The 26,313-nt window shown below is 54.6% G+C and overlaps 1 protein-coding gene across 1 annotated transcript; it reads left to right on the top strand.

Moving 5' to 3' along the window:
* Positions 1-19,611: 19,611 nt before the first annotated feature.
* On the top strand, positions 19,612-25,472 carry GAL (galanin and GMAP prepropeptide). Its single transcript, XM_027532610.1, has 6 exons — positions 19,612-19,816; positions 20,069-20,149; positions 21,029-21,083; positions 23,790-23,876; positions 24,150-24,227; positions 25,232-25,472. Exons 2-6 carry the CDS (start codon positions 20,069-20,071, stop codon positions 25,300-25,302), a joined length of 372 nt encoding a protein of 123 aa, XP_027388411.1. The 5' UTR covers positions 19,612-19,816; the 3' UTR covers positions 25,303-25,472.
* The last annotated feature ends 841 nt before the right edge of the window (positions 25,473-26,313 follow it).

The raw sequence follows: 26,313 nt of genomic DNA, 5'->3' as shown, positions 1-26,313 counted from the left end.
GTTACTTTTGGGAGGGACTTTGTAAATGAATCCCATGACTTGGAGGATGATTACAGCTGACCCAGGAACAGCTCGGTGATGAACACAGATTTTACATGTTACACATTTGTCATTCATATTATATACTGTATACTTACAATTAAGTAAGCTGGAGAATAAATGCTATTAAAATCACAAGGAGAAGAAAAATACGTTTATGTCATATATGTATTTATTGAAAAAAGAGCTGCCTATATGTGGACCCACAGGTGAAATCTGTGTTGTTCGAGGGTCAGCGGTCTTCCCTCCAATCATTTTTTCACTTTTTAAAATTGTGATAAAACATAAATTTGCACCATTTTACACATTTTAAGCCTGCAAATCATTGGCATTAAATATACTGCCAGTGTTGACAGGATCTATTGTATAGGGAACTATACTTAACACTTTGTACTAACCTATAAGGGAAAAGACTCTGAAAAACAATAGATATGTATTTAGAGATGTATAACTGAATTGCTACTCTGTTGTACATGTGAACCTAATTCGGTATTATAAATCAGTTATACTTCAATTAAAACAATAGACTTCAATGCAATGAATAAATAAATAAAAGATATATACCTATGGTGGTGGTGGTGATTTAGGGCTCAGTCGTGTCCGACTCTTCCCAACCCCGTGGACTGTAGCCCACCAGGCTCCTCTGTCCATGGAAATTTCCAGGCAAGAACACTAGAGTGGATTGCCATTTCCTTCTCCAGGGGATCTTCCCAAGCCAGGCATTGAACCGTGTCTCCTGCATTGCAGACGGATTCTTTACTGACTGAGCCACCAAGAAAGCCCCTATACATACCCAAATATGTTCACCATGTCCTGCACCCATCACCACTATCCATTTCCAAAAACATTGCATCCTCCCAAACAGAAACTGTCTCCATCAAACTCCCTATGCCCCGCACCCCACCACGGCGCCCTGGGAACCTCTATTTTTTGTTCTGCGTCTATGAGTCTGCCTCGTCTAGGGACCTCCTCCAAGTGGATCATATAGGCTTCGTCCTTTGGCATCTGGCTTATTTCACTGAGCATACCGTCCGCAATGTTCATCTGTGTTGTAGCCTGTGTCAGAATTTCCTTCCTTTCGAAAGCTCTGTTGTATGGAGACCGCAGCCTCTTCATACGTCATCCACCTGTGGACATCTGGGTCGCTGTGAACGAGGACACAGGCGTGCACATTCAGTCAGGCTGACAACGCAGTGCTGGGCTGAAGGCAGAGGCCCCACCCCTGCAAGGGCTCAGCTCTGCAGGGCTGAGGTGAAAAACCACATGAATTTAGCAATTTGGCTGCAGATTTCAAGAATATAAAACAGTCCATGCTCTTGGATCAGTTATTTCCTGGGTTAGAATTCATGCAGACAGAGTCAGGACACACCCAGAGAGGTGACTGACAGTTTTATCTCAAGTGGGGGTCCTAGGGACATTAGTTCATAGACAAAATTAAAAATTTTTTTTATCCGTACAACTGAGTTGGGATATGAGTTAAATTTGCTCTTCGTGGCATCTGTGATCATACGTATGTGTATGATTTAGATTTTACATAGACTTTTTATAATTCACCTGTGTAAACCATTGGATCATAAAGAAGGCTGAGCCCTGAAGAATTGAAGCTTTCAAACTGTGGTGCCGGAGAAGACTCTAGAGGGTTCCTCGGACAGCAAGGAGATCAAATCGGTCCATCCTAAAGGAAATCAACTCTGAATATTCACTGGAAGGACTGAGGCTGAAGCTGACGTTCCAATACTTTGGCCACCTGATAAGAAGAGCTGACTCATTGGAAAAGACCCTGATGCTGGGAAAGATTGAGGGCAGGAGGAGAAGGGGATGGTGGAGGACCAGATGACTGGATGGCATCACTGACTCAATGGACATGAGTTGAACAAACTCCGGGAGATAGTGGAGAACAGGAAAGCCTGGCGTGCTGCAGTCCCTGGGGCTGCAAGGAGTCAGACACGTCTTAGCGACTGAGCAACAACAAAAACTGTCTATGAAAGGCGTGAGCTAAGGATGACAGCCGAACTCACATCGCTAGGTAGCATCACCTGCACGGGCCCAGGTGAGGGTGGGGTTGAGGCTCACCTGTGTCCCTCCCCTCCATCCTGGGTCTGCCCCCGGCTCACCAGGCCCTGCAGGTAAGTCAAGATGACCTCCCAGAGGCGGAGCTTCAGCACTCCTCAGTCCACCCGGAGCTGCAGGCCCCGTGCGGCCCGTCCAGGAAGGGCATCTGTGACCAGGCTGGCTGAGAGGCCTGCCCCCACCCCCAGCCTGGGTGCACTGTCAACTGAGAAGTTTCTCCAAAAAACTGCAAACTGGCAGCACATTTGTGCAGCTGGCTGAGTCGTTTCCCACGTGTCCTCTAGGACTAGGAAAGCAGCCCCCTGCCGCTGTACGCTCCCCGCCCACCACCCGCGAGCTCGTATGAGTCCCTCCCGGGCGCAGCCTGACCCCTGGCTCCAGCCCCGCCCCCATCGGCCCAGCATCTGCCTCTGCGGCCTGTGGACTCGGGGACTCCACAGGGCCGGCGAGGGCTTGGATTCCGAAAGAAAGTGTCAGCTGCAAGTCCCTCTAACGTTGCCCCTCGCGTGTCCCATGGGAGGTTGGAAGAAGGGAAATCAAACTGAAAAGTGGCCAAAGGAGCCAAATAATTGCATTGCAGACACATCACAAAGAAGGTCGCCTCTAATGGGGCCCCCTGTTGGCGCCCCACTCCAGTACTCGTGCCTGGAAAATCCCACGGATGGAGGAGCCTAGTGGGCTGCAGTCCATGGGGTCGCTAAGAGTTGGACACCACTGAGCGACTTCACTTTCACTTTTCACTTTCATGCCTTGGAGAAGGAAATGGCAACCCACTCCAGTGTTCTTGCCTGGAGAATCCCAGGGACGGGGGAGCCTGGTGGGCTGCTGTCTATGGGGTTGCACAGAGTCAGACACGACTGAAGTGACTTAGCAGTTAGCAGTCCACGCCCCACTTCCATTCCCTCACCCCATGCCCCCCGGATCCCCTGCAGCCCCTCCACCCCAGACCCCACCCCAGTCTTCCTACCCCCTGCCTGTCCCCACCTCCGTAACCCCCCTACCCCACCCCCGCCCCAGCCCCCTATCTCAGTCTGCACCCCACCAGTCTCCCCACGCCAATTCCCACCCCCCTCGGCCTCCTTGGAGGTGAGGAGTCTCTGTGTGCTGGTTGTCAATCATTCTGCTTTTAAGAACTTTCCTTTCTGGACATTTTGTTCTTGGTGAAAATACACCTTTATTATATATACTGTTTCTTAGGAGAGAGAACATTTTAAGATAATTTCAAAACATCTTGGCTAAGAGGTGATAATGAAAACAGTCATTTTCACAGCTAAACTATTTCAAAAAAAGAAACTAAATGCGCTTTTCTTTCCTTCTTTGTCTCAGGAGACTTCAAGTAAGACAACGATCGGGAGGTTCTTCTGGACCATCTTAGTTAGAAAAGCTAGCCACCATTCTTAAGTGGTGTCCTGTCGTTGATCAAAGTGAAACAGCAACATAGGCACAAATATCCCCAATTGCATCAAACCAGTCAATCCTAAAGGAATCAGCCCTGAGTATTCAATTGGAAGGACTGATGCTGAAGCTCCAATACTTTGGCCACCTGATTTGAGAAGCCAACTTATTGGGAAACATTGAGGGCAGGAGGAGAAGGGGGCAACAGAGGACCAGCTGGTTGGATGGCATCACTGGCTCAATGGACATGAGTCTGAGCAAACTGGGAGGTGGTGAAGGACGGGGAGCCTGGTGTGCTGCAGTCCATGGGGTTGCAGAGTCGGACACGACCTAGCAGCTGAACAGCGTCAACCTCATCATGTTTGGACAATAACGAACGTAAGGACAGCCTCTTCCTGGGCAAGTGAGGGAACCCTTCCCTGAGAAGCGGCTGCTCCGCCTGCCCTTGTCCCTCCCTGCGTGGTCACTTGGTTCCGGCGTGGGGGCGGGGGAGCACAAGGGCATGACTCAGAGTCGGACACGGTGACCGAAGAACAACAAATCAGGCTGCCGGGTGATGTGGTGAAGGATGACTCCTCCCTGTCCTCGTCCTCCGCTGAGCATCGTCACCGGGGACATGTTGCCTTTACAATGACCGACTCCAGCTACAGTTATTTAAATAGGTTGACGTGTGGGTTTCTCTGTTTCAGGGGAGTGACCTCACTTTCTAACAACTGGCAAGGTGACCCTTACAACAGGGTAAATGGCAAACAGTGAAATCACAAAAAAGTTTTCCTAAGAAAATACGGACGGATTCCTTTAAAACCTTGGAGGAGGAGAGGTCTTTCTGATGGATGCAAAAGCCATAAAATTAAAGACTGATCAATTCTACCACGTTGGAGAAAAGCAGAGCAAAACAAACAAGCAAACCTCTATCAGTTAAACACAAAAGTATCCGCCTGTCATAATACAGGCCAGAGGCTTATCTTCCCAATACATGGAGAATCCTTTGAGGAAGAAACACCAGCATGACGATAGTGGAGAGATGCAGGCGAAGGGCAGCGCACAGGTGGAGAAACGCCGTTAGAGTAGGAAAAACACCCCTCCACTCCTGCTAAAGAAACTCACGTCAAAACTACCCTGAGAGGACATTTCTCAGCTGTCGGATTGGCCAGAACCTGACAGCCGGCTCACACTGTTGTACAGGACTGGAGAGTGATGAAACAGAACTTATATTGTAAGGCGAGACCAGAAAACATTTGAACACAAACTTCTGTGTGTGCAAGTGTGTTTGGGCCTCCACTCCCTCCCTGAAGTGCCGAGTGCATCCACGTTGCACGTTAGCCAGAGCTCCTAAAAGATGGTGGTCCTGCCCCCCCATAAAGATCTTTTTTTTTCTTCCTTCTGAAGCTGACAGTGTGACTTCTTAAAGGCACTGTGTTCTTTTCCAGCTCCGAGACGGGGTGACTTGTCGCTGCTCCCGGTGTACGTGGACTTGAGTCCCTGGTGAACTTCACGTACAGGATCAATGTGTCGTTTTGATGTATGATCTTTGGTCTGGAAAAGGTGTATCACCGGGCCTTCGGCTTCTGAGGATCTGCTTCCTGAGTTGTAATCCTGTTTGGCTCAAGTAAAATTCCCTTTTGTATTTCTTACCTTGATAGGTCATCGGAGTTTTGTTGACAAAGAGCAGGCGAAACTGTATCACCCTGGGAGGGCAGTTTGGCAAAATCTATCCAAAGGCCAGAGCTGGCACCTCCGACCTGCCCGCCTGTACTCAGGATCCGGCCAAAAACACTGACCCAGGAGTGCACAGTCACGCTCCGTGGGTCCCCGGTGCCGACAGACAGGATCCACTGTGGCCCAGAGGACAGAGAGAGGGTCGGGCGGCTCTGCCCACACGGACTCCAGGGCCTCCTTAGGGCAGTGCCCACTGTCTCTCTTTTCCTTTTTGCTCCCGGGAACACGCTCTTCTCTCCTTGCAGGTTCATTGAAGACCACCCCCCACCCCCGTTCCTTGTAGGTTGTACCCATGGCGTCTGGGCAGAGACAGCGTTGATGGGTGGGGAAGAGCCATTTTAATTTTTCATGCACTGCAGGAGACCTGGGTTGATCCCTAGATCGGGAAGATCCCCTGGAGGACGAAATGGCAGCCCGATCCAGTGTTCTTGCCTGGAGAATCCCATGGACAGAGGAGCCTGGTGGGCTGCAGTCCACGGATTTGCAAAAAGTTGGACATGACTGAGCAACTAATACACACGTCCGTCCAAATTGTTGCGGTTTTTTAAATAAAAAAGAGAAAGAGTTGGCCCATTAGTACCTGAACGTTTCCTATCCTTTCTTTAACTTAAAAAGTTTTAATTGAAATGTGGTTGATTTACAATGCCGTGTCACTTTCAGGTGTACAGCAGCGTGACTCAGTTATACAGATATTAACATGCGTACATGTAGATTATTTTCTAGATTCTTTGCTATTTTAGGTTATTACATGATAACGAGTATAGTTCCTTGTGCTGTATAAGTTAGTTGGCTATCTATCCTATATATAGTAGTGTGTGTGTGTTAATCCCAAACTCCTGATTTACCCCCCTCCCAGCTTTCCCTTTTGGAAACCATAGGTCTCTTTCTTACATCTGTGAGGCTATTTCTGTTTTGTAAATAAGTTCATTTGTACCAGATATTTTTTAGATTCGATATAGAAGCAACATTACGTGATCCTTGTCTTTCTCTGACTTTCTTCACTCAGTATGACATTCTCCAGACCCATCTATGCTGCTGCGAGCGGCATTACTTCATTCTTTTTATGGCTGAGTTCAGTTCAGTTCAGTTCAGTCGCTCAGTCGTGTCCGACTCTTTGCTACCCCATGAATCGCAGCACGCCAGGCCTCCCTGTCCATCACCAACTCCAGGAGTTCACTCAGACTCATGTCCATCGAGTCGGTGATGCCATCCAACCCTCTCATCCTCTGTCGTCCCCTTCTCCTCCTGCCCTCAACGACTAATATTCCATAGTATATTGTATATACAGATGTTGCATACTTGTACCACGTCTTCTTTATCCATTCACCCATCGGTGAACATTCAGGTCATTTCCATGTCTTGAGTATTGCGAATAACACTGCTACGAACACTGGGGTGCGTGTGACTTTTTGACGTATGGTTTCCTCGGGATATGTGCCCAGGAGCAGGGTTGCTGGGCTGCATGGTAGTGCCGTTCTTAGTTTTCTGAGGGATCTCCATACTGTTCTCCACAGCGGCTGCACCAATTCACGTTCCCATCGACAGTGCAGGAGGCTCCCTTTCTTCCGCGTCTTCTCCACCGTTTGTCTCTTGTGAACTTTTTGATGATGACCATGCTGGCCAGTGTGAGGCAGTACCTAGTTGCTTCGATTTGCATTTCTCTAATAATTAGTGATGCTGAGCGTCTTTTCATGCGCCTATTGGCCGTCAAAATTCCCTATTCTGTTTCTGTTTTCATTACTGAGAATTAAAACCAGAGGGAAGAAAAAGCACCAAATGCCAAAAAAGAATTTTATTTTCTAAATGCACACAGAATAATCAGTGGCTGGAGGGGAAGGGCAAGAAGATACCTTTAGTCAACTTGAAAACAGATTGTCAGGGGGCTTCCCTGGTGGTCCAGGGGCTGAGACCCCGAGCTCCCGGTGTCAGGGGCCTGGGTTCGACATCTGGTTGGGGAACTACATCCAAGGCGCTGCAGCTAAGACCTGACTAAATAAATGAAAATAAATATTTAAAAAAATTGTCACTTCTCATGACCTGAGTCCAGCAAGAAAATATACCTGGTGTGAGAGATAATATTTTTTTCAGAATAAGGAAAAAGGTACCCCTGGAAAGGATTTGCTCTGTGTGTGGACCAGATGTTTGGAGAATAAATGAGCTGGGTCAGGTGGAGGGATGAACAGACATGTGAGTGTCGGACACTGGAGAGCCTCAAGTGGAGTGAAAGTCGCTCAGTCGTATCTGACTCTTTGTGACCCTCATGGACTGTAACCTGCCTGGCTCCTCTGTCCATGGGATTCTCCAGGCAAGAATACTGGAGTGGGTTGCCACGCCCTCCTCCAGGGGATCTTCCTGACCCAGGGATCGAACCTGGGTCTCCTGCATTGCAGGCGGATTCTTTCCCATCTGAGCCACCAGGGAAGTCACCACCACATAAAACGTTTAAACTTGTTTACCTGGATGATAAAGAAACTGCTGAGTTTTCCTGGCAGCAGAGTTACAGTCAGATCTGTGTTTGGGGAAGTTCCCCATGGCTGCCATGGACGAGGATGAGCAGGAGAAACTGGGTCTGGGCCATTAGAAACAGCCACAGATTCCCCCCGCTTTGCCCACGGAGGTGTGGGGGCTGTTTCCCCACCTCCTTGCGTCTGGGCTGAACCTCTGACTCTGTGACCAAGAGCAGAACATGGCAGAAGGGCCACTGAGCCAGGTCCAGGCCTCCTCCCTCTGGGAACTCAGCCTCTATACTTACACAAGTGGCCACGCCCTCCAGCTGAGCTCCAAGGCAGCAGTGACCTGGCAGCCCACCTGGCGGAGGCTGCGTGCAGCAGAGTGCTGCCTGTCTCGCAAAGCTGCAAGAAATACTGTTGCTTTGAACATCTCAGTTGGGGGGTGGTTGGTTGCGTGCATGCGTGCTCAGTCACTCATTCATGTCCGACTCTTTGCAACTCCATGAATTGTAGCTCACCTGTAGCTACCTGGACAGCTACGTGTCCTGAAGCTCATGGACAGGCTCCTCTGTCCGTGGAATTTTCCCAGGCAAGAATACTGGAGTGGGTTGCCATTTCCTTCTTCGGGGATCTTCTCAACCCAGGGATCGAACCTACGTGTCCTGCATTGGCAGGCAAGTTCTTCACCACTGAGCCACTAGGGAAGCCCTGGGTAATTTGTTACGTGGCAATAAATACCTGCAACCCGGGACATGGAGACTCTGGGAAGGAGGATTTGGCTGGACTCTGGGGATAAGCACCTGATGGGCGGAGCTGGGGCCAGCACAGCAGCCACCCTGAGAAGCCCCGGACAGGTCTGACCACTGTTCCCAGGTGTCGCTTCCTGCCGACGTCACAGCAGCCCCGTCCCCACCTCACCCCCTCGGCAAGCAGCCTGCAGGCTCCCCGGTGATGATGTATGTGGCCAGGCTGGGGGCCCAGCTGTTGGGCCGGGGGCTGCTGCCCGGACAGCTTGCAGGACAGCTGTGCTCCCCGGAAAATGAGGGCCCTGGCGATGGTAATTGGCAATGTCCTTCCTTTGGGAAGTCAGCCTGACTCTTCAAATATAATAAACAGAGTTTGAGAATTTAATTTTTTCCCCAGGGTCGTGATTTGTTCTGCTGTCAACGCATTACGGGGGGAAGAAAGCTGTTCCCACAGAGGATCTGTCAAGCTGATTTCCTCCTAATTGGCCTTCACATCCCCGTCCCTACCAGATCCAAGTCTTCTTTTAACAAAACACGGAGCCCACACAGGTCTCTCCGTTTTTCCTCCCAGCAGAGCTTGACCCCAAATACTTATCTGTGGAAATGAGGAAAGTGCCATCCTTGCTCAGCTTGTCTCCATGACCAAGACTTGAGGTTCCGGAGGACGGGGTCCCCGAGGCCCCACCTTGCTCTGACCCCTGTGCTTAGCCGTTCAGTCGAGTCCGACTCTGACCCCATGGACTGTAGCCCGCCAGGCTCCTCTGTCCATGGGATTCTCCAGGCAAGAAGACTGGAGGGGGTTGCCACGCCCTCCTCCAGGGGATCTTCCCGACCTAGGGATCGAACCCTTGTCTCTCATGTCTCCTGCATTGGCAGGTGGGGTGTTAAGCGCCACCTGGGAACTCCAGCTTTTTAGTACAATTCATCCCAAATATTGTGCGGACATTCTTACAATCGAAATTTGTTGTTCATCTGAAATTCAAGTTTAACTGTGCATCCTGTGTTTTTACTTAATAGGGGCCGTTTGGGATGAAGTGGAGCTGACTACCAAAGCAAGAGGGACCAAGAGAAAGGGGAGCGAGAAAGGAACGACCCAGGGGAGGGGTGATGGGAAATGCAAGGAAGACCCTCCAGGGAGCATGAACTTGGACAGCGTCCTGGCCAGCTACACCTGATTGGAAAAAAGAGGGAGAGGAAGAAGCTGGCAAAGAAATGGTGGGCCCTGGGTGACCATCAGTCGTGGCTTGCCCAGGGCTTCCTGGAAACCCCACAGTCCCAGGAAAATGAGACGGTTGGTCACCCCGAGGGGGAAGGACGCTCTAGACCAAAGATAGCAAGTACAAAATTATGGGGGCGAATTTGCCTCCCAGAAATGTGTTGAATCCACCCAGTCTCCCAACACTGCCCACCGCCACCCCACAGGGCCAGGAGCAAAATGTAAGGGGGGCCCAAACTGGACAATCAAGATAAAGCCTTCAGTGCAACATCGAACTTAAAAATAAAAATAAATGTGGGACTTCCCTGGCAGTCCAGTGGTTAAGACTTCACCTTCCAATGCGGCGGGGAGGGTTTGACCCCTGGTCGGGGGAGCCAAGATCCCACATACCTTGGGGTCAGAAGCAGAAAACAGAAAACAGAAACAATATTGTAACAAATTCAATAAAGGCTTTAAAAATGGTCCATATCAAAACATCTTTTTAAAAGATCCAAATAAATGTAACATATCCGTGATGAGCAAAATATTAAAAACGTAAATAAAATTCCTTAAAATATTCAGTATAGAATTCCTATCTGGGGACTTCCCTGGTGGTCCAGCGGTTAAGAATCGACCTTCCAACGTGGGGAATGTGGGTTTGACCCCTGGTCGGGAAACCAAGACCCCACGTGCTTCGGAGCAGCTAAGCCTGTGGGCCAAAATTAAGACCTGTGGCCAAGAGGCACAGGTTAAGAGGCACAATTAAGAGGCAGCCAAGTAAACACACATATATGTATGTATTTTAAAAGTAGTAACTACTTTTAAAAAAAGTAGTAACTACTTAAAAAAAAAGAATTCCTATCTGACCCAGCAAGTCACCCCCAAGGTATATACCAAAAAGAACTGTAAACAGTTATTTGAATGAAGGGGCTTCCCAGGTGTGGTAAACAACCCGCCTGCCAGTGCAGGGGACATAAGGGGCGTGGGTTCAATCCCTGGGTGGGGAAGATCCCCTGGAGGAGGGCATGGCAACCCACTCCAGGATTCTTGCCTGGAGAGTCCCATGGACAGAGGAGCCTGTCAGCCCACAGTCCGTGGGGTCTCAAAGAGTGGGACACAATGGAAGCGACTTAGCATGCACGTGTTTGAATGAAAGCCTGTCCACGAATGTTCATGGCAGTATTATTCACAGGAGTCAGGAGGTAGAAACAACTCAAGTGTCCTTCAGTTGATGACTCGGTGACAATGTGGTCCATCCTCACGAGCGTGCTCCAGGACCATCAGATGTCACATTTGTGCGTTCGTGCTAAGTCACTTCAGTCGTGTCCAACTCTTTGCGATCGTGTGGACTGTAGCCCTCTCCTATAGTCCATGGCACTCCTCTGCCAATGGGATTCTCCAGGCAAGAACGCTGGAGTGGCTTGCTGTTCCACCTCCAGGGGAGTCTTCCCGACCCAGGATAGAACCTGCATCTGTCACGTTTCTTGCCTTGGCAAGCGGGTTCTTTAGCACCAGCACCACCTGCGAAGATGTTACATTGCTGTTGTTTAAGCTGCCTTGTCGGTGGTTTCCACAGCCCCAGCAGACTCCTGCAGGTCCCCTTGTCAGACTGGCAAAATCTGACCGTGTGGTAGGACCAGCCAGGGGTCAGGGCAGAGGGCAGAGGGTGTCAGAGGACTGAATGGGCACAGCCTTTCCAGAAGGTCACTGGGCGCGTCTAACGGAAGTTGAGATGCCCATGTTCAGCGCCCCTGTCCCCAGGGCTAAGACTCCATCCCCTGATCCTGGAGGACTCTGCACAAGGACCCCAGGACATTGTGGCCTGGGAAGGGGAGCTGGGCGATGCACAGTGGAAGGAACGCAGTGGTCCTCGAGGAAAGCCATCCCAGATGTGAAACGGAAGAACAAGCAGAGCAAAATTCCACTTTGCTTTCTTTTATTTTTTCAACGTTTTATCTTATAGTGGAGCCCAGTTGATTAACAATGCTGTGATCGTTTCAAGTGGACCTCAAAGTGATTCAGGTATACAGATACACGCATCTCTTCTTTAAATTCTTTCCCTCTTTAGGTTGCTACATATTCTCGAGCAACACCAACACCAACATAATTTTGAGCAGTTTCCTGTGCTATACCGTCGGTCCTTGTTGGTAAGCCACTTCATTTTTAAAAATTTTTGGTTATCTATTTTAAACAGAGCGGTGTGTACATGTCAATCCCAAACTGCCTAGCTATCCTTTCCCCCGTCCTTCCCTGCACTGGTAACCTACGTTCCTTCTCTAAGGCTGTGAATCTGTTTGTTTCGGAAATAATATCACCTGTAGCATTTCTTTTCAGATTCTGCGTGTAAGTGACATCATACAATGTTTCTCGTTCTCTCTTGGACCCACTTCACTCAGTCCGACAATCTCTAGGCCCATCATTTCCTTTCCTTTTTAAAGTGCACGTATCACTGCAGTGAAAACACAGACGCGCCTGGAAGAACACACGCCGTCTGCAGAGGTTTCTTCTAGGGGCGTGGGTGGCAGAAAAAAGTGATAGGATTGTGGGTGATTTCTGACTGTGTGCCCCCAGGGAGCTAAGGCCAGCCTGCCTTGACTCCAGACCAGTCCAGGTAACTGGGCAGCACCATCCAGCATCCCAGCTGGCTGACCAGTGTCCCAGCTGAGATGGGATCTGAACCTGGCGTTCGGCTCTTGTCCTGGCCTCTGTGTCTGTTTATTTAGTTGGTTCTGAACTTGGAGCGAAGGTGGGGCCATGGTCCAGCCCTGACCCAGCTGGGCTCTGGGATGCTGGGGGGTGGGCGTGTCTCTAGCACCCCGGCCAGACCACCAGGGCCAGGGGTCCTTCCGCAGGGACTGCCCATCAATACCGATGAGAGGATGAAGCTTCGGAGCACTGGGTGTCCCGGTGAAGCCGATCACAGTGGCCAGTACCCCTGAGTGACTGACCCTGCTCCCGGCCACCCATGGGCCGGACGCTGTCACCCTCTGGCAGGACACAAAGCAACTCTGAGGACGCCCGGGAAGAATGGGAGAGGGACCCTGCCAGGCGGCTCCATCTCCACAAAGTTTAAAACAGGTGAAGTGACTGATGCTGGAAGCCTGCGGGCGCCACCCTGCGGGGGGCCGGGTGGGGGGCCTGGGGCCCCGGGCGGGGCATCCGTGTGCACATTCAGCCAGCTCCACACCCGAACACCTTTTTGTCTATGGATTGTTCTTCAATTAAAGGTTTTGGTTTTTTCATTTTTTTTTAACCACTAAAGGTTTTTAAATGCTCATGGCTTCTGAATTCCCCTGAAGTGTTCCGGGTCCCTGAGAAGGGGGCGGAGCACAGGGTGGCTGCTTCCCCAGCTCCCCCAGTGCCCGCCCCCGCAATGGAAACGCCCCTCCCTTTGGGTCCCCCCACCCCGTTAGCCAGGTGGGCTCCCACATGGCCCTGGGGGTGCTGCCGTGGGTCTGACTCAGGGCCAGGAAACAGGTGCTGCTACCCAGGCCTGCGGCTGAGTCACCAGCCCACCACCCGGCTGAGTCACCCCAGGCTGGGCGCAAGAGTATTCCCGACACCCAGGGGAGCTGGCCCTCTGACTGGCAGCAGCACTCCCTGGGGGAGCTCCTGGGGTGGAGGGAGAGGGGAGACGGGAGAGGGAGGGAAGGGGAGGGGAGGGGAGGGGAGGGGAGGGATAGGTGGGGGAGGGGAGGGGAGGGATAGGTGGGGGAGGGGAGGGGAGGGACGGGGTGGGGCAGGGTGGGAGGGGCAGGAAGGGGGCGGGAACAGAAAGGAGTGGGAGGGGCCGGGGCTGGGTGGGAGGACCTGGATGGGAGGAGACAGGGGAGGTGGGAGGGGCGCGAGTGGGAGGGGAGGGGCAGGGGGGAGTGGGCAGGGGCGATGACCCAAGCTGGACCACCCCGGAATCATCAAGCCCCCGCTCCACTCACCCGGAGCTGAGCCTGCCCAGGAGCATTGAGCCCTGGAGGTGATGGAGTCTGGGGTGCTGCTGGTGGGGTTGTGGGCCTAATGAGAGGTCCTGGTGCCCTCCGAGACGCTGGCCGAGGGTGGCGGCTGATCAAGGGCTGATGGCGCCTTGAAACGCCGCTGTCTCTTGCCCTGGTGACCCCGGGTTTGTACCACCCCCAGCTCCCAGCTTTTGGAGATGTACCAGCAACTCTGTAGGGCTGATCTGAGACCTGGGCCCACTGTGGGCCATTCCACACTGGGAGGGCCGGCCACACTCAGTGGTAAATGTGCTTGAGATAGAGCCACCCCACTGTAAGTATACCCACCAGGAGCCAGAAAAATCTTCCCTCCCACCTGAACCCCGACTAAATGCAACCCCCCAGGCCAACCTCCCCCGAGAGCCCAGAAATGCCCTCGGCTTCCCTGACACCACTTTCCACGGGGCCACCGCGGCGCAGGGGCAGATGTGGAGGTCGCGGTCTGGCTGACTGTGCTCATGTGTGCGTCGGTTGCTCCGTCCTGCCCCACTTTTTGCGCCCCATGGACTGTAGCCCACCAGGCTCCTCTGTCCATGGGATTCCCCAGGCAAGAAGGCTGGAGTGGGTTGCCATTCCCTCCTCCAGGGGATCTTCCCGACCCAGGGATCGAGCCCAGGTCTCCTGCATTGCAGGCAGGTCCTTTACTGTCTGAGCCACCAGGAAAGCTGTGCTTATAGCTTATTTCAATCTTACAAAAATGTGCAACCTTGAGAACAGTTGTCTTGGGGCCCTGCCTGAGGCTGAACCTGCTGATCACTAGGACCAGCGTCCAATCTTCCTTCCTCTGGTTCAGAACCCCAATTTCAGTGGGCCACCAGCACTGCATATAATTACAGACCCCATTCCGCAGCCTCCACTGCGGCTGACGTGACTCTGGGAGGAGAGGTCCCCCAAGAACTGGTAAAGGGAGGAGGGGATCCTTTCACCCAGGTTCCCAGACCTCTCATCCCTCTTCTCCACTGTCTCTCCCTTCTTCACAGCCAACACCCTACTAAAACCACTGATTATTCCCGTGGGCAAAGTAAACAAATTGTCACACATATCATGAGTCCTTTAACGGAGACATATGATGAGCTGCATACATACACTCAAAAGGCCATTCGAAGAGTTGTACTAACCTTCACTTCAGCCAGATCCTTAGCAAGCTGTTATCTTTAGGGAGCAGCTGGGTTTTGTGTTTTTTTTTCCATGATGTCTGTGCCACTACGGGAGGTTGAGTAAGACTGGGACCCACAGAGGGGCAGGGTCAAGGGCACAACACTTGCAGGGTCAAATGAAGCCGGGGTTAGATGGCCAAGCCATTTCCTCATCTCTTTAATAGTAATGAGACCACTGAGGGCTTCCCTGGTGGCTCAGACGATAAAGAGTCTGCCTACAGTGTAAGAGACCTGGGTTCAGTCCCTGGGTTGGGAAAGTCCCCTTGAGGAGGGAATGACTATCCACTTCACTGTTCTTGCCTGGAGAATTCCATGGACAGACGAGCCTGGTGAGCTACAGTCCAGGGGGTTGCAAAGAATCAGACACGAGTGAGCGACTCACACACACACACGCACACACACACTGAGACCATCATAGGATCAGTAGGCGGTGCCTCTTGGTCATCTCTTGTTGTCATTCAGTCGCGCAGTTGTGTCTCTTTGCGACCCCATGGACTGCAGCATACAAGGCTTCCCTATCCTTCACCATCTCCCAGAGTTTTCTCAAACTCATGTCCATTGAGTCGGTGATGCCATCAACCATCTCATCCTCTGTCTCCTCCTCCTGCCTTCAGTCTTTCCCAGCATCAGGGTCTTTCCCAGTGAGTCGGCTCTTTGCATCAGCTGGCTAAAGTATATTCTCTTGAAGCCTCCTCTGTGTGCCCCTCTTGCCAACATTAGCTCCTCACCATCGTTGAAGTTGTGTATCCCTTCATTCACTTGTATTCATTAATTCATTCATTAAACATTTGCTATTTTGTGTGAAACACCATATTAGTAAAGTCATTCGAACTGCATAGAACTAACATTTTCTGTTAACACAGAAATCCTCCAAACAACATTTAGCTTAAGTAAAAGAAGTTTGTTTCTCTCTGTAGTAAAACAAGGCTGGAGGTCAGTCAGCAGCCCAGGCTGCTTCAGTCCCAGTTCATCCAAAGTCATTACCTTCTAGTCCAAAATGGCTGCTCAGTTCCAACCCTCACATTCACATTCCAGGCAGCAGGAAGGAGGAAAGGAAAAGGACGGAAAAAGGGCTACCCATGGGATTCCTTTCACCTGGAATGTGCTGGGTCCCACCTGGCCAATCCTGCTCACCTGTCCGGTGAGGCCCTCCGAATATCCTTCTCATGATAATGAAGCAGTTATTTGTACAACGGTTTCCGTGCATTTGGGTTCCCACTAGATTGAAACCTCCCCGAGGGCTGGGACATCTGCTGCAGTCCCAGTGTGCTGCTGGGGGAAGCAGCATCTCTCCCGGGCTGGAGGAGGGAGAGATGAGGCCCAGTGCTGGACCACAGCCTGGGTTTTCTCTGGATTCTTCTTCCTCTTCTTGCTCATCAGACCCAGGCTGGTTTTGGTGGTGAACAGGGATTCTAAGGGAAGATGGGCCAGCTCACAATGCAGGGGTGAAATTATGCTTTCTGCTTGATTTCCATTACTCTAATGGTGACCCATTTTGTCTGCCTCACACCAGGCTGTCTTCAAGATGACAAGCTGAGTGTCCCACTGGGTCACTGCTGAGCACACAGAGCCCATTACAGCGCTGGCTGTGGGTCCCAGCACAGCCTGTGCCAGGAAGCCGGTGCCTGCCATCGGGGGTGCGGTCCTCCTTTGTCTGAAGGTGTCTGCTGGTCCTGGGAAGGCAGAGCACCCCTCCTCACTTCTGCCTCGCTGTGGCTGCCTCTCCTGGTGCCCACCCAACTCTTCCTGGCCGGGGTCACCAGGCACCCCCCGGTTTGTACAGCCCCCTCACCAGACGAGGAGAAGCAGTGAGAGTGGGTGTCCCCCTGGCTGGCATCATGCTGACAGAGCACGTCAACTTAGAGGACCCGTATTTGTATACAGCATGTGTCTAATTATTTAATGTAGACTTGCTAAGAGCTTTCCAGGTGGCTCAGAATCCACCTGCAATGCAGGCGATGCAAGAGTTGTAGGTTCGATTCCGGGTCGGGAAGATCCCCTGGAGGAGGGCATGACAACCCACACCAGTATTCTTGCCTGGACAATCTCATGGACAGAGGAGCCTGGCGGGCTACAGTCCATAGGGTTGCAGAGTTGGACACGACTGAAGTGACTGAGCATACACGCAGCCTTGCTAAGTGGATTCATAACACATGTAAAGACTGCTTATGATACTCCCTGAGACACGTGGAAAAAAGTGACCAGAGGACAGGATTTTTTGTTTTTTGAAACGTCCTCGCTCCGTCTACCAGTGCCCCTGCTGTTTGCCCTGGCCACGTGCGTGCTACGTGCTTCAGCTGTGTCTGATTCTTTGCCACCCTACAGACTTGTAGCCCACCAGGCTCCTCTGTCCATGGGATTCTCTAGGGAAGAATACTGGAGTGGGTTGCCATGCCTTCCTCCAGGGCCAGGGCTCAAACATGCATCAGGGTTTGGCTTCCAGGAAGATCTGGGGGCTGCTGGCAGGATAAAAAAATCTGACAGCCCCTCTGAAGTGCATCACCAACAGGGGCTCACTCATGTCTCGCTTATCTGCGGGGCCACCGTCTCCCACTTAGGGGCCTGAATGCTGGCTCCATGGCCAGAGCATTCTGGACCCCAGGACTTCTGTTTAGAACTTCTGCTTCTTCAGACAGATGAAGAGGTTCCTTGACAAAGTAAATTGAGAGCAGACGTGTCCTCAAGCTCTTGTCGATGGTAAGATTCGCTGAACGTGGAAGACAGGAGAAGGCTGACATTAACCACTTTTCTGGTGCACCAGGATGCATTGATTCTCGGAAGAAAAGCCAGTGTTATGAGTGACACATGTCTCTCCTGCTAAAGTGGTCACTGTCGAGAGGTGGTGGCATTTCTCAGGTAGCCAGGGGCACCCTGGCTGGGCCCCTGCCTACTCCCCAACCTGTCTGATGAGAGGGCATCCCCATTCTTCTCCGGTGAGTCGCAGAAAGCTGCCCTCGGCTCTTCTGCGTCTCAGCCCTCCGTCTGCCCACCACCGACAGCCTGCCAGAGCGGTGGTCCGCCTTCCCCCTTCCTTCCTTCAAAGGCACACGCTGGGTTGGCCAGGGGCTTCTGACATCAGTCTGTGATTCCTGCTTAGGCCCCCTGCCCCTTAGTCCCTTCCCACCCCAGGCTGCCAAGATAGGAGCGACTAGAAGTCAGATGTGCCCTGGAGAAAACACCCCGTCTTTCCCCATCGCCCTCATCGCAGCCAGAAGTGTCCCTGAGACCACTTACCAAGCCAGCTGCCCCCTGCGTCACCCCCCGCCCTCCAGTAAGCCAGGGTGGGCACTCAGCACCCCAAGTTAGGGCTTTGCTCCTTCCTGACCAGCTAGCTGGCCTGGACTGGAGGCCTCAGGTGCCCCACAGAAGCAAATGGCTCCCCCGGAGATGGTCGGAGCTTTCAGTCCTACGGTTCATGGGACTAAATGTAGGTGACACATAATGTATCATCATCATGATTCTCTCTCCTGAATCCTGTTCCCTCCAGAGTCCTCAATTAAGTCAATCGACCTAACAGTCAGCTGGGCAGGTGGGGACACGGCTGCACCCTCCTGGCAACCAGCTCAGCCACCGGCTGGCACCTTCCAGCAGGGCCCCTCTGTCTGCCTCTGCCTGCTGCCACTGAGGACTTCAAAGGCCAGTAGTGCCCAGCCAGGTGGGAGAGGGGCTCGGGCAAATTTTCTCCTGATGGCTTCCTCCCTCCTTGGAAGCCTGGAGGCGCCCGGCCTGTGTGTCCTCAGCTGTCTTTGCAAGCAAAGCCTGGCCCAAGCCAAGGCGCATCCTGCAGTGAGCCACGGCCGGCCTTGTTCCCAGGGGACTCTGGCCGCCTGTCCAGGGCAGCCGCACCCTGCTGTCGGCCGCCGCCCACCCAGCCCTTGGCCGCCTCTGGGAACCTTGGCGGGTCTGCTTCCAGGCCCTCAAAACCTCAACCACTACCTGACCCTGCTCCCAAGAGCACTGCCTTGTCCTGAAGGGCTGCAGGTACCCCTTCCCGCGCAGCAGCGCAGTGGGATGGAGGGGGGCGCCCACAGCCCTCAGGCCGGAGAGCCCACCAGCCCACAGGCCTAAGTGCGCTTGCGGATCCGCCCCCTTTTAGAAAAAGAGGAGGGGCTTCCAGGTGGGGCTAGTGGTAAAGAACCCACTTTGCCAATGCGAGAGGCTGGTTCGATCCCTGGGTCTGGAAGATCCCCTGGCGAAGAAAGTGGCTACCTAGTCCAGTCTTCTTGCTTGGGAAATCCCACGGACAGAGGAGCCTGGCGGGCTACAGTCCATGGGGTCGCAAAGAGTCCGACGTGACTGAAGCGACTTAGCCCAGCCCAGAAAAAGGGGACCGGGGTCCGGGTAGGGAGGGCCACTGGGCACGGGAGGATGAAGCTGGGCGGGCTTCGGGCTGCTGTCCTTCCCCCATGGATGGCTCTCGAGGCTGAACCCGTAATCCTGCCGCTGCAACAGTGTGCGGGCTCGGCGGTGCCCAGGACCCCGCGACCGCGCCCAGCTCAGAGTGAGGGTTTCCGGCTGCGGAGTTCCCTGCGCAGGGGGCGCTGTGCCTGGCCCGGGGGTCGCGCTAACAGGCGTGGGGTCTCCGCCACGGTTGGGGGCTCTCCATTAGCGGCGATGGGGGCTCTCCGGCCAGGTGCGGGGGTCGGTGCTTCTCGCCATCCCCGTCAGCCCCACTCGCAAGGCAGGACCACCGCGCGCCGCCCCCCCCCCCCCACCCCGCGGGCGCTCCGAGGCCCCCGGGGACTGAGTTCCGGTCACTCCCGCCCACTCGGGCGGGCGAGGACGCGGGAGGCGGGAGCGGAGCCCGTGACGCGGCCGAGCGGCTCCGGGATGCGCCGCATAAATAGTGGCGGCGGCGGCTCCCGGCGCTGACACGTCGAGGGAGCCCGGCCGCCCTGCGCTTCCCGCTTCCGCGTCCCCGAGGCCGCGCCATGCGGTGAGCGTCCCCGGCCCTGCCCCACCCGACTCGACGGACGCGCGGCCCCGCCGACACAGGACCTGCAGACACCCCAGGACCCGCAGACATCCCCCGACCCTCCGGGCCCCGCTCAAGGTACCGCGCCCCCGAGCTCACCCCACTTTTTCTCCGCGTTCCCCTTTCCAGAGCGGCCGCCGGCCGGTGGACCTTCCCCGGGGCCGGCGCGGCGCCTCCGCCCCTGGCCGGGCTCTCTCCTGGGCACCCTGGCTCCTGGCTGCTCCTCCCGCACCCGCAGGGGTGGGGGGGTCCGGAGCCCCAAATCGACGTGCGCCCTGGGGAGGGAGGCCGGTCTCCCCGCACCGCCGCCCACCGCCCCTTCCCTTGCAGATGCCCAGAGGCTCCGTCCTGCTGCTCGCCTCCCTGCTCCTCGCAGCGGCCCTTTCAGCCACCCTGGGCCTCGGGTCACCGGTAAGCGCTGGGCAGGGGCAAACGCCCCCCAAGCCGAGTCTCTTTCTTGGCAAAGGGGGGCGACCGCATCAGAACCAGACTGGGGGTGGGGGTGGGGTGAATGCCTTGTGCCAGGAAAAGAGCCATGGGTTCTGCCTCGGGGTGGGAGGGGGGTGTGGGGGCGTCGGAATACTGGGGAGTGGGGGTGGGGGGCGGCGCGGGGAGGGACCTGAGTCCTCAGAGCAGATGGATGGCGGGCGTTTCCGGGGAGATGCTCGCTCGGATCCTCCAGGCAGCAGCCTCTCCCAGTACAAAGAGCCCCTGGGTATGGACCACTAAATGGGGACCCTGTGAACCAGAGGTTAGTGCCTCAGACTAGTGAGGGGTGAACTCCATTTGGTTAAGTCCAGTGGAGCGTCAGTTACCCCGTTTGCCAGCTGGTTTTATCAGCACGTGTCTTCAGCATCATTTAAAGCCAGTGGGTACACTCGGAGTCCGTGGTCTGCAACTCTAAAGGAATTCTTGGATAAGGCAGGTGTTGCTGTTCTCCTGTTGAGCATAGCTTCCTGGGGTGCAAGTCTGGAATGTCTTACAGTTTCCCAAAGTACATGCATTATTCTAATTCCTGTATCCTGCCTGAAAAGTCTGGGTGAATTTCACTTAATGTCCTTCTAATTTCATTTAAAGCTCTTGCTTTAACAGTTTGCCTCTCTTAGCTTATTCTATGAGAGTCAAGAGTCTTTGTCATTGAAGCCGTGTGGCTAATTGAAGTAGATGCTGACTTCACAGGCTGCCATGGTGGGTTATATGAGCAGAAGCTGCTGCTGGGGGCTTCTTTGAGCCATCGTGGCCTGTACCAGGCAGGATGCTTGCCCGCTGACCCCTGCCCTCCCGTTTAAGGTGAAGGAGAAGAGAGGCTGGACCCTGAACAGCGCTGGGTACCTTCTCGGACCACGTGAGTGAGGCCGGGCTGGCATCTCCGGCAAACCTGCTCTGGTCTAGCTGGCTGCGGCCCTGGTGCTGACCCTGCTCTTCCTGAAATGTGGGGGTCGCCGGTCATTGCTCCAAGCCCTTGATTTTCCACTGCAAGTTAGATAAAGGGACACAGGGGAGTTTTCCCTGAGACTTTGAGGCAGGGTGGGTTTCTCTGTAGGTTTAACTGAAGGGACTGACCCAGGCCCTTCTGAGGCCTCGCCTTCCTCTGGGATTCCCAGCCTCAGAGCCTGTTCAGGCCTCCCTGGGTGAACGTCTCAGAAGGCAGACACTCCTTGGGGCTCTGTTCTGGGCTCTGTCTCGGATCCCTCCGTGTCTCCCTGAATGCTCCCGTCCATTCCTTGACCTGAAGAGGCCAAAACATGCTCACGCCAAGACTGAATGTTGATGGTTCTCTTTGCGCTCCGAATCTGCTCCTGGAGCCGTCCTGCAGGGTGACTGACCCTCGGGGTCTTATCTTTGATGTGACATCGTCTGCACTTGGTGTGAGTAATTTGACTCCGTTCAGGATGCAGACTTCAGTGAGTGTAGACTAGTGGGGGCCTTCAGAGAGTCCCAGTTCGACCGCTGCGTTTACGGGCAAGCACACGGACCCCAGGGCTCAGTGACCGGCTCACTGCCGTGGAATTCCTCAGGGGGCGCAGGAAGCGGCAGAGGTGGGGAGTGGCTCGCCTCCAGGCACTAAAGGGGACGCTCCGGCCCCCAGGCTGCATGCCGCCCGCCCCCACTCCGCTTCCTGCACGTCCTCTGTCCGCGGTGACCCCTTCAGGTTTTGTCCTCAAGGAGGGGTGAGGGGAGGCCTTTCACTTCCCATCTCACCCCACCCCTACTTTCAGACTTGCAGGCATGGTTTCGTTGAGGATAGCCATCAGCCTTGAAGAAACTCCTCCTCTGTTTATTTCCTGTTTTCCCACAGGAAAGGAGGCGAACAGCAGAGAGCTCTTGTCCCAATCCCTCCAGAGTCACTGGGAAGAGCCATCCCCATTCAAACGATCCTGGAAAGCTGTTTGTAGTTTTTAACCCCCGAGTTAAAGTACAGACTCTTCTGCCACTTCACATGGTTGTTTATCTGATCATCTGCAGGGTCTCTGAGAACCGGGCTTTGAGAAATGAAATGAAAACAAGGCAGGCCACAGGCAGGGTCCCCTGGGCATCTCTGGTCTCGGAACAAAAGCAGTGGCCAGTCCCCAGGGGTCTGGGCACTGTGGGTGGAGTGGCCTTGCCCGCTGAGCCCTCTGCAGCCTGGAGTCCCTTCCTCCCAAGAAAGCACCTCATCTCTGGTGCTTCTGGCCCCAAAGAAAGGAGGAGCCCGTGTTGAAAATATATTTATCAAGGGCATCTGGGACTGCCCTGGTTGTCTGGTGGTTAGGACTCCATGCCTTCACTGTCGGTTCCCCGGGTTTGGTCCCTGGCTGAGGAGCTAACGTCCCACAAGCCGAGCAGCGCAGCCAAAAAATCCTGAGTCAGAAAACAAAGCTGTTTTTCACCATCAAGTGGGATCAGCAGAAGCTGTCCATCTACGCCAGCTCTTTGTCAGAATCCCTTACGACTTTGCACCGTGCTCCTGGCTTCTGTCGTCAGCATAGAAAACAGCAGCATGAGAATGTGTGTGCGGCCGAGGCCGGTCTGAGCCTGGAGGCGCCCGGCGGCCTCCTGACACACCGGGCGCTTGTCATCCCTCTGCACTGCGGGCCGAGGACTCCGTGGGAAGCTGCATCAGTTTGCGCTTGCCCAGGCTTGGAGGCGACCTGGTGCATCAGGCCCGGCAGCCGGAGACCATGGTGCAGGTCTTCTCCTTCACCCCGAAGGGCCCCAGGTCAGGCCCTTCCCTTCACTGCAGGCTGCTTGGTGCAGAGTCCGCATTCTTTTCCTTTATCTTTTTGGCCACGCTCTGCAGTTTATGAGATCTGAGTTCCCCGACCAGGGATTGAATCCAGGCTTTCAGCAGTGAAACCGCAGAGTCCTAACCGCTGGCCTACCAGGGAACTCCGTCCAATACTTTCTTAGGGGATCACTCTGCTTGCAACCTCAATTCCTGCTTTTCACTCCAGCCAACATGCATGCACATGCACACACACACACGTAGACACATGCACACATTACGCACACACGTGTACACACATACGCGCACGCACACACATGCACACTCCACCTCCCTCCTGCCTTCTCGTCCCCTCCCTCCTCCTCCTCCTCCTCTCTGACTCTGTCTCTCTCTCCCTGGCTCCAGTCTGTCTCCCTCACAGCAGCCAGTGGTCTTAGAGAGATAAAGTCTGCTTTCACCAGAAGGGCAAATCCTGTGGCTCCGCCTGCCCCTGTTTTCAGGGACATAGGACCCCAGCCCCTGTCCTCTGCCTGGGAGGCACCCAGTTCAAATGCCAGCCCCCCTGGGGCGCCGTTGGCACACCCGCGCTGACCAGGCCTGGAGCCAGTGCCCTCCACTAGGCGCGTGCTGGTGGGAGCGGCGCCCTGGCCCTGGCATGGGAGCGGCGCCCTGGCCCTGGCACAAGTTCTCTCCTCTGGTTCCACGGAGAGTGGCCCTCCCTCTTCCACGGCGCCCCTGCCGTGCTTGGTTTGTACACTCTGGTTGTGTTGCCTGTCGGCGGTGAGCAGCCGCGTGTCCTGTCACGGCGACAACACTCAGGTGCCTTCCTCCCTGATTTGCCGACAGATGCGCTCGACAGCCACAGGTCATTTCAAGACAAGCATGGCGTCGCCGGCAAGCGGGAACTCGAGCCTGAAGACGAAGCCCGGCCAGGTGAGAGGACTTTAATCCCAGGGCGCGCAGGGCAGTGGGGGTATTGGCCTCCTACCACCCCCAATCCACAACCGAGCCTGAGCTGGGCCCCACAAAATCTGTCAGCCGCCAGAACGAGGCACCCCAAACCTGAGAATAAGATCCTGGGGCGGCCACAGGGTCTCAGGGCCTGCCCTGCTCTGGGAGGGAGGGAGGGGCGTCCCAGTGATGCCCCCAGGTGCCCAGGTCTAGGACAGGCACCCGGTCGTCACCCCTGCCCCCTCTGGTTTCTAGGAAGCTTTGACAGACCGCTGGCGGAGAACAACATCGTGCGCACGATAATCGAGTTTCTGACTTTCCTGCATCTCAAAGGTACGTGAAGTACACCAAGGGGAAACCCCACCTCTTGGAAGCCTGTGGAGAAAGAATTCCATGGACTTCTCCTGGGGAGGAGCCGGGTCCACCTCACACCTAGTCCCGCTGGTGGGAGGGATGACAAGGCTGGGGCTGGGACCAGCCACAGGGGGGCCGGGTTCACTTGTGCTGCCGACCCAGACTCCTGGACGTGGTGACGGCGGCTGTCCCTGTGGGGCCGCAGTCACTACACACAGCCAGGCTCTCCGCAGACCACCCGGAGCCCAGGGGCCTGGTTGCACTGTCACCGGGGGCAGTCTCCTGGGGGGCAGCTGCGTTTGACCCCCACAGCTCTGCAGCCTGGGATCTAGGCTCTTCCATGGACACTGCAGACGAGGGGGCCTGCCATGGCCCATCCCACCTTAGCACGTCTGTGCTTGTGACTGCCGTTCCTGCCCCAGTGAGAGTCTAGCCTTAATCAAAGCCGCCCTGTGGAAGGGGCTCTGAGAGGTCACCGCCGGGAGGTGGCCTGGGGACACAGCAGGACGCAGGCCACTCCGAGGCTCCAAGGGAGACACCAGGGTTGTCACTGTTTTGTTGTCTAGTTGGAAGAGCGACGATGATTTCTGGGTTTTGTCTTGATCCACTTGCTCTCAGGCTCCACTGCTTTTAGGGGCGGCTTAGCGGGGGAGGAGTTGGGGCGATTAAGCTTGCGGCTTTCCCTCAGAACCATCCATGGGCAGTGGGACTGTGGGAGAAGGACTTAGAAACCTCAGAACCCAGAGCCCAGTGGAGCCTCCGGGGAGGCCTCTGTGGAGAAAACTGGTGACTCTTCCAGCAATGGCAGACTGACCCTTATGGTTTATTTGTTCTGTTTGGAATGTTGCCACACGGAGCTTCTTTCCTTAGGGGACATTGATTTTTATTACCCAAATGCATGCCCAGTGTGGGGGTTAACTGTGGCGCATGCCTGATGCCGGGGTTGACGCGGGGGATCTGTGAGTGTGGCCCTTCCCCTGCAGACGCCGGCGCCCTGAAGCGCCTGCCCAGTCTCCCCACAGCAGAGTCCGCAGAAGACGCCGAGAGGTCCTGAGCGGGCTCCCGCGCGTCGGTCTCCCTGTGTCACGTGCAGTCGTGCTCCAGGAGGATGCCCATCGCATGGCAACCGCCCCATCCCCGCTGCCCTGATGCTGTGTCCATACCATTTCAGGTTTTTCCCCTTTGGTCATAAGTTTCGGTGGCAAAATTAAAAAAAAAAAAAAACCAGCAATGGCTTGTGATTCTCATTTCCTTCCAGGTGTCTGGCTCGTCACCCCTGCCACCGATGCGTTTTTAAAGGACAATGCTTGTTTATAATCACGGGTATTGGATAAAACCTGTACCCTCTAATTCTAGAGTATCTAGGGTATCTCTGAGACACCTTCTGTTGTCACTCACGTTTAGGGAACAAAGTTGTCTTAATATGAAGCTGAGTCAAAGATAATTATGAAGGTAAATTTGTTTCTGAGACAGACAAAACCACAAACAGAACCCTGACCTCATATGGGGAGATGACATGGGGAGATGGGGGAAACGGCCTACCGCAGCCCTGAGCTTGAGCGGTGAGGAGTGACGTGGAGGCGGACGTGAGGGCTCGTGAAGGTGAAGGGCGGCGAGGGGCGGCCGCAGTGCAGGGGCCGCGCGAGGCGGGCACCGCCACACAGCACCGCAAGTCGCGTGGTGGGTCAGGCGGCCGCCATCCAAGACACGGTGGCTTTCCTCTGGATCAGGAGGTGCGCTAGGTTGATGCTGAGTTAAGGACAGCGCATGGGGACTAAGAGTAGAAATCTTGGTCTTCCTACCAAAGACCAGAGAAGGAAACAGGTGACGGCGCGAAGCCAGACAGTCGTTCAGTGCCGGCTCGTGGGCTCTTTCTCAGCAGCCCGAGCAGACCTGAGGAGGAAGCGGGGTGGTCTTCCCGCCATCTCCGCCCCAGCAGCACCTCTCAGCCCTGGGGGCCCAGGTGGCCCGCAGACCCCCGAGTCAGTCCGGGTGCCCACTGCGTTCCCATGCTCCCCAGGTGACTGCAGCATGCGGCCAAGTGTGGCGCTGACCACCCGCTTCC

Source organism: Bos indicus x Bos taurus, chromosome 29, assembly GCF_003369695.1.
Source record: "Bos indicus x Bos taurus breed Angus x Brahman F1 hybrid chromosome 29, Bos_hybrid_MaternalHap_v2.0, whole genome shotgun sequence".
NCBI classification, from domain to species: domain Eukaryota; kingdom Metazoa; phylum Chordata; class Mammalia; order Artiodactyla; family Bovidae; genus Bos; species Bos indicus x Bos taurus.
This window is presented reverse-complemented; position numbering and strand designations above follow the sequence as displayed.